General features: G+C 39.0%; 1 protein-coding gene across 2 annotated transcripts in view; it reads left to right on the top strand.

Annotated features, from left to right (window-relative positions):
* Positions 1 to 14,494, top strand: part of LOC107685632 (ephrin type-B receptor 2-like) — a 160,602-nt gene that overhangs the window by 102,416 nt on the left and 43,692 nt on the right. For both annotated transcript variants that reach the window (XM_016482284.1, XM_016482283.1), the window contains exon 4: positions 12,315 to 12,470. In XM_016482284.1, coding sequence (XP_016337770.1) covers positions 12,315 to 12,470 — 156 coding nt within the window. The remainder of the gene's footprint in view (positions 1 to 12,314; positions 12,471 to 14,494) is intronic.

Here is a 14,494-nt window from a genome sequence, read left to right as displayed (position 1 = left end):
CCCCGGGGCAGATGGTGGGGGGCGACCCGTTTCTCGCCAGAGTCCACTCCACGAAGGCGGCGAATTCCTCCCGAAGACCGCCTTCGGACGACAGCGCTCTGCACTCGGTGTTCAGGCTTGCGTCGTCCGGATAGCTGGTGATGTTCGCGACCAACAGGAACAGTTTGGTATGGTCCTCGAGAGCTTTGTCTCCCTGCTCCAGCAGGAGGAGGAGGAATTCGGGGCAAGTGAAGGGATCCATGTGGACACAACGGAAAGAAAAACACTGAGGAAAAAAAACGGAAAACAAACGGAGGGGAAAACACGGAAGTTACTGTTTTGTGTCGGTCCTTCTGTCACACTTCTCGGGAGGCAAGGAGCAAGGAACGAGGAAACACGGAGATAACTTCAATTCACAGTCTTTAATGATCACACGGGGAACGTAGGAGACACTGGAACACAAGGAATGACGTTTGAGGACCGACAAACACTAACTGAAAGAACTGGGGCTTTTAAACACTGGGTGATTGGGAAAACACAGGTGCAAGGAATGACTAATTGAAGGGAACACGGCACACCTGGGGAGGGAAACCACAACACAAAGAGTCCAGGGGCGTGACAGTCTGTCTGTCTGTCTGTCTGTCTATCTATCTATGTCTGTCTGTCTGTCTATTTCTGTCTAATCTGTCTATCTATCTATCTATCTATCTATCTCTGTCTGTCTGTCTGTCTATCTGTCTATCTATCTATTTCTGTCTGTGTCTGTCTGTCTGTCTATCTCTGTCTGTCTGTCTATCTATCATTTATTGTTCTGTTGTTCTTTCTAGCATTTGTCGTTCTATTCATTTATTTAAATCGTTATGTGAATTAATACAATTGTTGAGCAGTACAAAAAATATGTGTGTTAATAAATGTTATTTAGTTTAGGAGAAACATTTGAGATATACTTTGTTCAAATAGAACACAAAAAGGATCTCCATTAAATCATCGTCTTCAGGATAGAATTAATGCTACAATAATATTCTTTTGGTACCAACTTTGCTGTATTTCTGCGCAAATAAACTAATGGAACTAGACTAATGGACTTAGGCTCTAATTGATTTAGCTGTAGATGATATTGATATATAAAAACATTTGTACAGTACATATGTTATGCATAGGGTTCCATGTGTCTGGAGGCATTATGCAGCTGTTGTTTTTGCAGATTGAACAGATAATAGGTCAGACTCCCTGAAGGCTCATTAAACTTTTGGTCAGAACTGATAGGGATTTGGTCAGAACCTGCTGGGATTTGCAAAAGAAACAAGACAGGAATCAAATGAACACTGCTAGACTTTAGACCGATTTTATTTGCGTGCATGGGTACGTCTGAGCGCATCCACGTTTATGTCTGTATGAAGGGATCGCAACAGGATTGGACACCAGCTGCTCTTCCTAGATCCTCTGCCCCACAGCCGTCCCCTCCTTTTCCTTTCCTGCTGTCCGCTCTGACAGGGAACACACAGCTCCTTTATGCCACTTGCCCATCATTTCACACCCCACCTTGAGGCCGCCACTGTCACTGGACGCTGCACAGACAGTCTCTGTCAATTAGACATTGCATCTGCCGGGCAACAATAGAGCCCTCTCGTTTCCTGTCTGTCTCACTGCCTGTCGCTCTCTCTTTGACTCTCTCAATTTCCTGAACTCTCTCTCTTTCATTTCTGCTTCTCATCAAGTGCCGACTCCCCACTTTGCAGCTATTATTTACCCAAGGAACAAACTACCATCCTTTTAGCGGAAGACTTATTTGTGTTTGTATTGATTTTTCTATGTGTGGCTGAGTTTAAAGCATTAAGGTGAAAAGCATTGCAATGGCATAATTTCAAAAACACCTCCCATTCTTTCAGAGAAAAACCATTTGGCCACGCAGCGATGCAAAGCTGCGTTTAGGAAAAACTAGGCCCATTTCCATTGGCCTGACTGATTCCCTTTGTTTGCCTTCACACTACTTCCTTTTTTTCAGAACTACACCTCTTCTTCCTCCAATCTTATTTTGATTCTGTTGTAAAGACACCTTGGTTTACAGCGAAGAGAGCCCTCCCCCTTCTCCTTCCGCCCCTCCTGAAAGAGGCATCTCACGCCTTTGACCAGAACATTGGATGCACGCACAACCATGGAGGGCCCTGCATGGCAACGGCTGTGGTTGCCCTGGCAACTTCCCCGTCCTTGAGGAAAGGGCACGTTTGGAGTTTTGGGGCCAAGGTTCTGACAGGCGCAGTCAAAACTCATAAAGAATCCTGACGCATCAATCCAGCTATTATGAGCATTCAGACCCAAAATAGCATGATTCATCTGCTTGTTTATCATGCTAATAAGGGGCTTGGCCTTTGTGCCTACGGCTACAGTGGGCTACTGCATCATGTTGAATTGCTTGTTGTATTTTTAGTAGTTAGACACAAATAAGCCATGTCGTCTTGCAACAGTGGGCGTGGCCTATCGTAACCTGTTACCAAGGGCACGGGGTAGGGGGGATAGACCCACAAAGGTGGACAAAGATCTTGAAAAATGAGACCACTTTAGTCATCACGTCTTTCATTTTCCCTCCTGAGTGGAAAGGAGAGGACAGGCGAAGAAAGAACCCACTCCAATTACAAATTGTCGTAACATTGCCAACACAATAGCAGCATCCGTTGTGTCAGGTGAAGCCATGTCATAGCAATAGACGATGAAAGGTGCCTTATGCAATGATTGTTTAGTTTGACCTTCTTTAAGATGATCGCAAGTGTGAGGCTGCTGTAAATGTGATCAGTTCAGCATTTTCAGTAACTGAAAACATAATTAAATTAGCCAAGGGTCTGGTTGATGTGGAGAACTGTGCTGTGATTGACAATCCATCTTTAATGGAGATAAATGTGACTGACTTTGCCCCTCCCCAACCATCTGCAACAGACTCCAGAGGAGGAGGCAGTGCAAAATAAGTACGTGTGTGTGGCAGTGTGGGGATTTTTTCGTCTACCTTAAGTGACACCTTTCCTGTGAACTCTGTCAAGCAATCCGCCTGGATGAAATGATCCTTGTCTGTCTCTTTCTTAGCGGCCTATCAGATTCCTATAATTTAGACTGCTGTGGATGGGGAGGAAATTGTGCTACATATATAGCTTTAGAAATCCATTTCTTTCACTCAGTGTGTTTTCCTTTTTCAAACGTATGGATGTTTGTGATCTGATGATTGCCAGAATCCATCTTCCACTCTAAAATACTAATTTGCCCATTGCCATTTTTTCAAATTACAGACAACAAACAAAGGAGCTAAGTGAGTGGGCCATTATCAGATGTCCTGTTTCTCTCTGTCATTACGGTAAAGGCCTATAATGCAGCTGAGGCAGCATTTCTGCTGTGTCCTCCTGCCCTCTTTGTCCTTTTACCTACTAAACAGACATTTCTTTGGCCAACGTGTTACATGGATCTATGTTTAGAATGTCATTCTGTAAACCAGTGTCTTTTCCATCTATTTATAGAAATAGTTTCTGGATTTTTTTATGTTTATTAACAAATAGATAAAGTTGGCAACTGCAATTTATTATTAGTTTTTTTTTTACACGTCTGTGTGGGCATCCATTCTGTAGAATGACTGAAAAACAGACAAACCCATACACAATACAGTAGGTTGTCCGTTCTGATCTATTCTAATTACAACACGCATCTTCTCACTTAAGCCATCTGCATTTTTTCCCCTTTCCTCTCTGGACGCGTTTATTGACTGCAACATGTGGGGACCATGCATTGATCTAAAATGTGAGGCATGCATTTTAGACGAATGCATACATACGCCCGCGCACTCATATGCACATTCCAGCTGTTGCAAGCGCTCCACAGAGCTCTTTTCCCAGGTGCCAAACACATTTCCCTGTAATCTCTCTCAACACACACTCCACCGGTGCTCTTAATTTGTGGCGGTGGCGCCTGCTGGGCAGATTTGGGCTACAGATCCTGTCTGAAGACAGCTCTAACAACTGCAGAGGGGCTGAGATGGACACACACACTGGGATGTATCCCCTAATTTCTGATGAGAAGCTTGCATGTGTATGTCAGAATGCCACGCAAATTAGAGCATTCAAACTTCTGAAAGCCTCTAGCAGCTATGAGCTTGGGTTTATGAGACACAGGCATATGTTTATATATCCAGACATACAAAGGTTTTTTTTTTCCTCAGCTCCTGTGGTCTCATGGGATAGCAAAGTATCCATTGGTTACACACTTTAGAGAACTTCATTCTTTTCTTGTTTGCTGGAAGCAAACTGGTCTTTGCAGGAAGCAGAAAAGTATGCATATTCGGATGCAAATATGTCACGTGTCTACGTCAAAAGACTTTTCATTTTCGGTAACTAACACATAACTTCATTTGTGAAATTCTGCAGCAGTCTTTCAGTCAGAATAGATCAGCAATGCAATTGGATGTAAAAGAAAACCTGGTTGTGATGGATAGAAGTTGCAGTCTTTTTGTCTTTAAGCCTTAGTTCATATAATATTCATAACCCATATTTATTCATAATATTCCACATTTGTTTTTAATCCACTTTAAATTGAAAAGACTTTTCAAAGTTTCATACTGAATGGGCTGTACTTGATTTTGTTCATGTCAAATTAAATATTGTGTCTATTCTGTCCTTACTGTGGCAAGACAGCCTAGCATATGGCACTGCTTAACCTATGTCTAACTCTACCCTTTTTGTGTTACCAGTTACTTTGACTGATGCTGCTGACAGAGTCAGAGTTGACATTGAGAGACCTTGAGAAGATCATTGATGCTCTCCTTTATTCCCTGGACCACAGCCTGGTCCCTCACTAACTGGCCGGGCAAACATGTTTCTGGGATGTTAATTGCATCAGACAAAAAGACCTAGAGAGGGAAATAAATTTGTAATTAATGCCTGTGTGGTGGGGTGAGGCGAATGCCAGTTGTCTAATTGCTTTCACACAGTCTTGATTGAATTAGCTGGACAGGCTTGAGCCTTTATTGAATTCCAAGACCCACTGATGCTTTTCCGAACTGAGCTCGTTATCTAACTCTCTCTCTTTCTCACTCTTGAGGAGATGGTGAATGCTGAACTTTTTTATTACCTTTTAGTCTGTAGATCATCACTAGGCCTGGTAATTACTACCAGTAATTACTAACTAGTAATAACTTAAATCTTAAAGCAGAATTCAAAAGACTGCTCTTGCATGTTCATATTACACATAATTTGTGCATGTTCATATATTAAATATTTTGATCATGCTCTAAGCTACTAGTAAAAGTAGAATCATTTTAGTACTGTTTGTTGTTAGTAATTTCTACTAGTATCCAACTATATTAAGAGGCAAATTACTGTCTGCACGTCCATTTATTGTTATTTCATCATTTTGCATATTGTTGAATATCCTCAATCATTAAAGACCGCGGACTATTGTTGCTAGGGATGCACAATATTAAAATTATGGCCAATACGATAAGCTCAAAATTATTTTCATGTAATAGGTGATAATGGATAAATCAGAGATACTAAAACTTTACACAGTTTTGTCTGAATAAATGAATAACATTAAAATCTATTATTTTAAATGCAAGAAGTGAATGTAGGCATCACAACATTAAAATGTACAGTATGAAATTTAAAACAAGAACCGTATAAGCATTAGATGACAGCAAAGGTCATTTAAATAGAAAAATAGAGGAAATTTGCATGCGCAATTAAATATTTGTATCATTGATATTGGATACATTTAAAATTGTATATAATTTTATATATACATTTTATATATAAAATGTATATATACTGTCAAGCACACTATCCTTTTAATGTCACATTATTTTTTGAAAAATACATTGAGAGGAGCAGGTTTCTAAGCACCACCAGTTCATTTGAAATGGATGTCAAGGTTTGATTATATATAAAGCTGCTCTAAAGCACAGTTAGATGATGTGTAACAAACACACAACCCATCTGTTTCACACACTGCTCCCTTTGGTCACAATAGGACTTCCCCCCTCCATACAGAAAACCCCTCAGACTCTGCCCCATTTTCCTGCTTTCAGCACATTTTTTTGCTGTGCAAACAAAACTGAGCATCCCTTGGTTCTTCACTTTTCTGTTTTTCTTTTTCATGCATCTCTCTTCACATACACACACACACACACACACACACCTCTATCCCAGGTCTCTCTTTAATGTAGCTTTCATTAAATGTATTACTTTCGAGCCAGCTATTCATTGGCTGAATAGACAGGCAGCATAAAAAAGGGAGGGGAGTTTTTCACTACTACAGTCACCCCAGACAAAGAAGACTTTTTGTTCTGTTGGGAAAAGAAAGGACATCTGACTCTGTGTATGGGTTGGGGTACACAAATGTTCATTGCATATGCACATGAGTGACCGGGTTGTGTTTTTTCTAAACAACTGTGACTTTAGCTGGATTAGACAGTGCTGTAGAGCAGTGTTTCCCAACCGGGGTGCCGGGGCACCCTGGGGTGCCGTCTGTCGAGAGCAGGGGTTGGTCTCTTCATTAGAAATTAGCCTACTGATTGCCACCATTGATGGACAATATTTTTTAATAATATTAAAAATATCTGTATGACATTATATTCTGCAGTTCTTCCCTGTTGTACCGAATATCTATAATTTTCAAATTATCATATCGAAGTTAGAAATTCAATATTGTGACAAAATTAATTTTGTAGGGTGCCACAAGTTTGTTAAAATTTCCAAAGGGTGCCGCGACTAAAAAAAGGTTGGGAAACACTGCTGTAGAGAATCCCGCATAACGCCCAGTCGGCCATGATGGAAATGTCAGCCTGAGAAGCTTCGCCGTTGTTTGTACTGCTGGCTCCTGAAGTGGACGCAGCTGGAGGAGCCATATCCGCCGATACATGTACACACACATTCCTGCTCCACTACCAACCGGCCCCAACACACATGCAGCCATCTGCGTTTACGCCTCTTTCTTTAGCACCTACGTAAATCAGGCTGGATGAAAATGCTCTGGCAATCTTTGAAATCACCAGCGAATTACCTGTAATAAAACATGACTAGCGTTCTGGCACCCGAGCAAACATTCACAACGGGATTTCCCTCGCACAGCCCACTAAGGCTGACATTATGCCACTGCTACCTTTTCCTCGGTCTGCACGTGTTATTAGAGGCAATAAACACAAGCAAGGCAACGTTTGAAAGAGCACCAGGCGGTTTGTGTTCTCTGCTTCTCACCGTAGTCACTAAAATGCGACAACTAAGTTCTCGACGACAGGTCTTGAACCTCTTTGATGTGATCTGGATTAGATTGACAGTTTATGGGGGTTTCTTTAACTCTGCGCACTTTTGAGCCTTATGGACTTTTATACAGGGTTCCTATGCAGTTTGGAAAAGTATGGAATTTGATTTGAGTAATTTCGAGGTCTGGAAAAGTATGAAAAAAAAGCAGAGTAAGGGAAAATATTTGCATTTCCAGACTTTTGCCACTATTTAGTTTTCTGTAATAGAAAATTAAGAATTGAATGAAAATACATTTATCATACAAGAAGTGTGTTTTCATGGTGGCTGTTTAGGGATTTTTCAGTGATTGTCAAACTGTCAAACATGACTGAATGAATTCAAGGTGCACTTTTTAATTATGCAAAAATGCAGGTTATAAGAATTTTGATATTAGAGGTACTACCCTAAGGAAAGGAATTTTGAGCAAGTAGATCTCTGTTAATTCATGTGCATCCATGCTTTTGTTTTCTTCATAGGAAGATTGTGGCAGTGACAAACAAAATAGGTTATAGTATATATAACTGTAATGTGTAAGCATGCTAAAAATTCCAGTGTGCATGTGAATGGTTTCTCGAGTGCACAAAAAAGTTCCTTGTGTGCATGCAAAAGTCTGTATTTTTTATTTTAATGGGCTCTGTGTTGTCACATATTTACAGATGACTGTACTACAGTATATACCAAATATAAAGCTGAAAATAATACTTTATGAACCATTTATATTAAACATGGTCTGAAAATCTACTGAGAGGTTTGGAAATTTGAGTTTGGAAAAGAATGGAATTTTGAAAAATGTGTAGGAACCCTGGTTATAAAATGAACTTAAACTTGTTAGTTGTCCATTAGGTGAGCTGATAGCTTCCGCAGTTGTTTTCCCAAAGCAGGCTTTCCTTTCAAAATGGCACGCTGGCTGCTGCTGTTGCATGACATCATCACACAAAGAAACCATCCAATGTTATTGGTCACGCATCTCAACCAATAAAATGGCTTCAATCCCACTCCTACCACACCCCCGGTTCTGCTCTCTCGCATCTGCATTTACAAGTGCTCAAGTGAGTTTTGCTACAGGAATATCGCGAAAGGAGTCGCAAAAGATCTGAGAGGTTGTTATTATATTTTTATTTTATATTTTGTGTCGGTGCCAATAGCCTTGTTGGTCTTGGTTAGTGCATCAACATATAGCGCAACTGTGCTCATGGAGACCCGAGTTCGATTCCCGCCTCGTGGTCCTTTGTCTATCCTGCTCCCCTCTCTCCACCCAATGCTTTCCTGTCAACTCTCCACTGTCCTCTCACAGTAAAGACATAAAAGCCCATAAATATAAATAAATAAATTAAAAAAAAAGTAAATATGTTTTACACATTTGTGTCTGCCATTTTGTTTATGTGAATGCCATTTTACACATTTGTAACTATTAATCTGCAACTTCGAATTCAAAACATGGGTGTTTTGATTATAGTCCATGTGTGCAAATCGAAAGATTCAGCTTTTCACATCAGAGCTGTGAGTGTAAATTTTAACTTACAAATACGAATATTAATATGGCAAGTTCTCACATTCAAATTAACAAGCTCTTGAGTTTTGCTGCTGTTTTACCTTCATACTAAATCAGCATTTTAGAATGGGTGTCATGTGACAGTGAAGACTGGAGTAATGGCTGCTTCAGCTTTATCACAGGAATAAATAAGAAAAATTATATAGTGTTTCACAATATTACTGTTTTAATTTTGAACATTAGTATAATTCCCTCTAGCGTCTGGTGGAAATGAAAGGTGGTGGAAATAACATTGTAAATAAAATAAAATTGTTTGGTGTTGTGGAAATGACATAGTGCCCAGTTTTGAAGAAACATATATCTAGTCACCAGCATAAATTGCTAAGATGCTGGTGTCACCACCAGCCTTCTTCTCTAGCTTAACTATAAATACTAAGTCAACCAGCTTAAAGAACATGCTGGTCAGCTTGGCCCTTATGGACTGGCTGTTGTAAATTAATGCTGTAAATAAGCTAATTTTTTCAGCAAGAGAAGTATTTCGAAATGACTTCATCTCTTCCTCATTATAAAACCAGATTAATGACTTCAGTCAAATAGAGACCAAAGGGTCCGGCGTGTCTCAAAAGTGTCCTTATTTGTTATTTTCTATACAAACATTTCAAATTTGCGCAAAAAAAAAAGCAGCTGTATTTTTTTCCATGCCAAGCTTGCAAGAGAAACATTGTGATCAAACAACATGACAGTTTCTAATCTGGATGTGAGCTGTATCAAAGTACTGATGTGCTCTTTAATCAGGCTTTCTATCGTCCCTGGGGCTACAGCTGACACTTTTTCTCTTCATCCTCAAATTGCATTCCTCCATACAGGGTAGGTCTGCAAGCTAAGTTGTATGCAATAGCCGTGTTCAGCACAGTCCCCACGATTTCAGCACGGCTGATTATTTCCATTGGTTGGATGGAACCATCTGGAAGCAAGTATGGAGACATGCAAGGTCATGCCCAGACAGCAAGTGGTGGAGTCAGGCACAGATACTCGATTCCTTCGTCAGTGTGGCATAGGCTAACCCTCTCTAGGATACTGGCAGAGTTTGTAAAGGGAGGCTCGGACCCTCTCAGTTTTTTTTTTTTTTAGGGAAGGTGTGCAATTTTCCTTTCAGCACTAGTTAGGGTATGTCAACCTACAAGATCAGGTGTTAAGACAACTGTTAATAGGTCAATGACGATAAAAAATAAATCTTTTAAAAATCTTCTCTTGTTTAAAATACATGCTAATTTATTAGAAATGTACACTTTTTATATGTTAGTTTATTTTTTTTATATACCATTTTCAAGAAAGGTCTAATTTTGTTCCCACAAGTTTCTGTATTTTAACAAATGTCATGAATGATTAGATCTTAACATGAAGTGATATTGTGCAACCTGAATTAACCATCTCATAAAAAGGTCATATTATCTGACATTTTGAGATACGTATTGACCTTTGCATATAGTCATGAGGGTCTGCAGGAGTCCTTTTTATTATATTTTATATTTTGCTTTTTATCTGCAAGTTGGTTGGACCACATGACTTTTATTTTGCTAACAGAAGTTTTTTTTTTGTTGTTGTTGTTTTTTTTCTAGATATTAATATGAAGTGAAGCAGTTTTGTTAGAATATTTTTTTAAGAAATAATATAATAAGTTTTCTTTTCAATAATTAGATTTTTATATCAAGGCAGTATCACCCTTTTTTTTACCTTATGCCCCCCAGAAATATAATAAAATGAATTTAATTCAGAAATTGACATGCTCATGCTCATCATAGAAGAGAAGTATTCAAGTCATTGTTATGTATGAATTGAATTTTTATTGTATTTTGAATAAATTAATAGGACAAAGGCTAATTTATTTTAAGCACTCTTGCTACAGTTTCCCCCTATCTTCCTGTTTTCTTTCTCTTTGATCTCAGTCCATTTGGGTCCAGTCTGTTTTCCATTGCTGTTTTTGATTACCTTTCTATCCGAGTTTCTTCCTAAATCCTGAAGCTTTTCAGTTGTGCTTGTCTCTGTGACTCCAATGACACTTTCTCCGAACACACAAGCATCATATTTCACTTTACACATGGCTAGTTTTGCCATAAATCATTTGAAAAGAAAAACGTCAAATCTAATATTAAACTGAGGTGCTCTTTCGCTTTCACATTGAGCATTTGTTCCACCAGTCCATTTCTAAACGTTTATTATATTCTTGTTCACTTGGGATTCTGGGATATTTAGCCATGATTTTGTACTTTGTGTGTGTGTGTGTGTGTGTGTTGGGAAACTGGGCTGTCGGTTTCCTGGTGGAGGCTTATAGAAACCTGTCAGCTGGATTTGGTAAAGACTAAGTTTGCTTAAACTCTTAAGAGGGTGAAAGTGCGTGGGTGTTTTGGAATAAGAAAAAGAGTGCGGATGTGTTGAGTGCAAAGAGGGAATGTAAAAACGTGTATTTGTGTGTCCATGTATGGCAGTCTAAAGTGTTCCTGGATGCTGAGCCGGTCCTGTGGTTTGCCAGGGTGTTGAAATGGGATCGAGAAAGATGGTCTGGGGTGAGCAGGTGAGGGGAAATGGGGAATAGCACCCTTTCTGTCTGAAACATTTCACTGAAATAACAGACCCCCATTTAATGACCACTGGGCACTAGTTAACCTCTGCCCCTGTAGTTGAGCTGCAAGAATGTGATCTCACCGCCTCAGCGGATGTACAGTCCGGCTTATTTGTGCGTGTTTAAGAGCACGGCTGAACCCTCAGTTCTGGCTTCACTTTGGCTTTGGAGGCTACTTTTCACAATTCAATCAATTCCCTATGGATGAAATCAAGTCCTGCCCTAAATGTTCTCTTTCACTCAAAATGTATGGTTGTAAATGCCATTTCATGTTGATTATAAGACAGTTTCCTTAACAGTTAGATGTGGGTTCTGGGAAAAATAGTAAGACATTTTGCGTGTGTTACCTGGAGGGAACTCTTTTACACATCTGTTCCAGCCAGAACAGATTAAAAAACAGCGCTTGACACTCTACAGGTGCATTGAATTCTGGGAGGGATTCCAGCACCAACCGAAATGTAGGGTGTCACAGGTGAAAAGTACAAGATTCAGCAAAAGGAAAGAAGGAAGGATGAGTTAGAGTCAATAAGACATGAAACATACACTCATATGCGTATTTGTACTTGTCTAGAATGTTTCTGGGCCTTTTCTCCATTTATTTCCCCTTTTTACCACCTCTTTTATTTGCTGTCTGTATAATATTCATATTAATTATAAAAGCCAGGACATCCATGAGCAGGTGACAAGTGGAATGCGCTTAGTGTGTCATGCAAGAGCACAGGGTTTAAATTATTCAGCCCTATATACTGAACATGCTATGTTTACCTGACTATAGTGCTTCTTTTTATGTGTGAAATGCTTTAAAGTGTGTTTCAACTTGACTGCAGTGGCCCATGCTTTCCTTGGTGTTCTCTGGCCCTTGGCAATCATGTAATATTGAAAAGTTCTTCATCTTTTCTTCATCTTCTCTTCACTTCTTCTTTTCTCATCACTTTTGCTATCTTTGTTTCAGCATGCCCTTCAGGTTTCTTCAAGACAGCACAAGGTGACGAGAAATGCCTGCAGTGTCCAATCAACAGCCGCACAACCAACAACGGAGCAACCAACTGCGTCTGCCGAAATGGATATTACCGCACAGACTCGGACCCCTTAGAGATGCCCTGTACAAGTGCGTCCTCTCCGCTTTGTCTCAAACTGCATGTAAAACATACTTTCAAACTATATTTTCCAAACTCTCAATGTGACTCATACCTGTAATTTAATCAATACTTGTAATCAATATAATAGTAATAATAATAATAATAATAATTTTATTGGTATGAAAAAAAAATGAAATAGAAAAAAATATTTTTATCTTTGAGTATGTATCTTGCACAAAATTAATTTTTAATTAATCCCAAATAGATTCAATTATAAATAAATGTACACTAAATAGAAAAAATAGAAAAAATGAGTTGCAAACATGTTAATGGACTGCAGCATTTAACTAAATATTTTTGAAATATTTTATATATAAAAAAAAGAATCTTTTTGCACATGATTGCACTGAAAAATCCATACAAGCTGATTCACAAAAATGGACAATACATACCTATGCTACATATGAGAAAAAGTTAGGAAAGTTTGATTATTGCCTAACCCCTCTGGCTCACTTTCATTGTCATTATCCTTACAGCATAGCCAACAACACACCTCTTTTTCCACCACATGTAAACAGCAGCCTTTTCTGTTTATTCTCACTGACTTGAGATCAGGCAGAAAAAACAGACCTGTGGCCTTATTATTGAAACAGATGAGACCATGAAGACGAAGAGAGAGAGGCAGACAGCTCCTTATGCTGTTGTGAGCGGCATGTTTTTGTCTCTCCCTGAAAGAGGCAAGGTGGGGGCAGAGAAGAAGGAGAAAGAAAGGGAAGAACAAGACTGCTTCTTTACAAAAGCCATTTGCAAAAGCTTGGCCCTGGGAGGAGAGCAGCTGTTGTGAATAAGAGAGCAGTATCGCGTCGCAGAGCTAAAGCTCAGTGGGCCTTGGTTTGATTAAAGAGAGGAAACGGCAGCCTTTACCGCCCACTAACCTGGGAATGGGATGTTTAGAAACAGTTGTGCGTGCGACAAAGCTGTAGTTTCAAGACAGAGATGCCTCTTAATGGCTCACAACTGTAAAAAAGTAATCAATTGGGGCCTTCCTTTTTTGGGGACTTTTTTAAAAGGGTAAAAGGCAGTGGGTTGTTTCTTGATTACCTCACATGCCCCTAGAGGAGCACCCAGAGTAATTGGGAGCACATGTCGGCTGAAGATAAACATGGGGTATTGTTAGTTTTAGTTGGGCTGTCAGTCAGAAGGAGATCTTGGAGGTGCGTTTGTTTGGGGTGCTCTTACTCTCCTTCAAACATACTGTGCATGTGCCTGAGCAAACACAAATGATGTTTACAAACATAGGAACAGAACGGAAACAATTTGACTAGACCCAAATAAGCCTATGATTTGTGCAATGTTATCATAATTTCAATTAGTGTGATGAAAATACATGAGAAAATACAAATGGAAATGCACACAATAAACATTGTTTCATTGTATTATTCAGTCCCTTCCAAAGATGAAAACCGAAGTCGACAGAGCCATGGCTTAGTGGTTAGCAAACGTTCTGAACATTTGGGCTGTGTTGGGGGTTCAAATCTGACTGATATTTCCTGATTTCCCCCCCTCCTTTTCTTGCCTTCATTTATTTATCACTTTAAAGTCCTTTTAATAAAGGTTAGATTTTATATTTATTTATTTTGAAAAGCAGTATCTCAAGTCTGAAAACATTTTTCATTTGAACTACAAAAAATACAGAAGAAACAAAACTAAGAAAAAAATACAAATTCCAAATAATTATAAAAAAACAAATAAATACAATAAAATATATGTATTAAACAAAAACCACAATTAATATTATTATGATATAAATAATATAATAATATTATTAAATGTATATAATATTTTTCCCCTTTTAAACATTAAGATAGATGTAAAATCTTTGAGTCATTTACCGGTGGAAACTAATTTTCCTTTCAGACTAACTTTGGTAGTTTTAAGTTAAAAAAAAAGTATATATACAGGGCTCTACCCTTATTTTTCTTTTTAGGAGCGCTTGTGCTCCTAACTTAAAAAATGTAGGAGCACAGTCAAAAATTTAGGAGCACCAAAATTT

Source organism: Sinocyclocheilus anshuiensis, unplaced genomic scaffold (genome assembly GCF_001515605.1).
Source record: "Sinocyclocheilus anshuiensis isolate Anshui unplaced genomic scaffold, SAMN03320099.WGS_v1.1 scaffold257, whole genome shotgun sequence".
Lineage (NCBI taxonomy): Eukaryota > Metazoa > Chordata > Actinopteri > Cypriniformes > Cyprinidae > Sinocyclocheilus > Sinocyclocheilus anshuiensis.
Note: the sequence above shows the minus strand (reverse complement) of the source record. Positions and strands in the feature narration are given on the sequence as shown.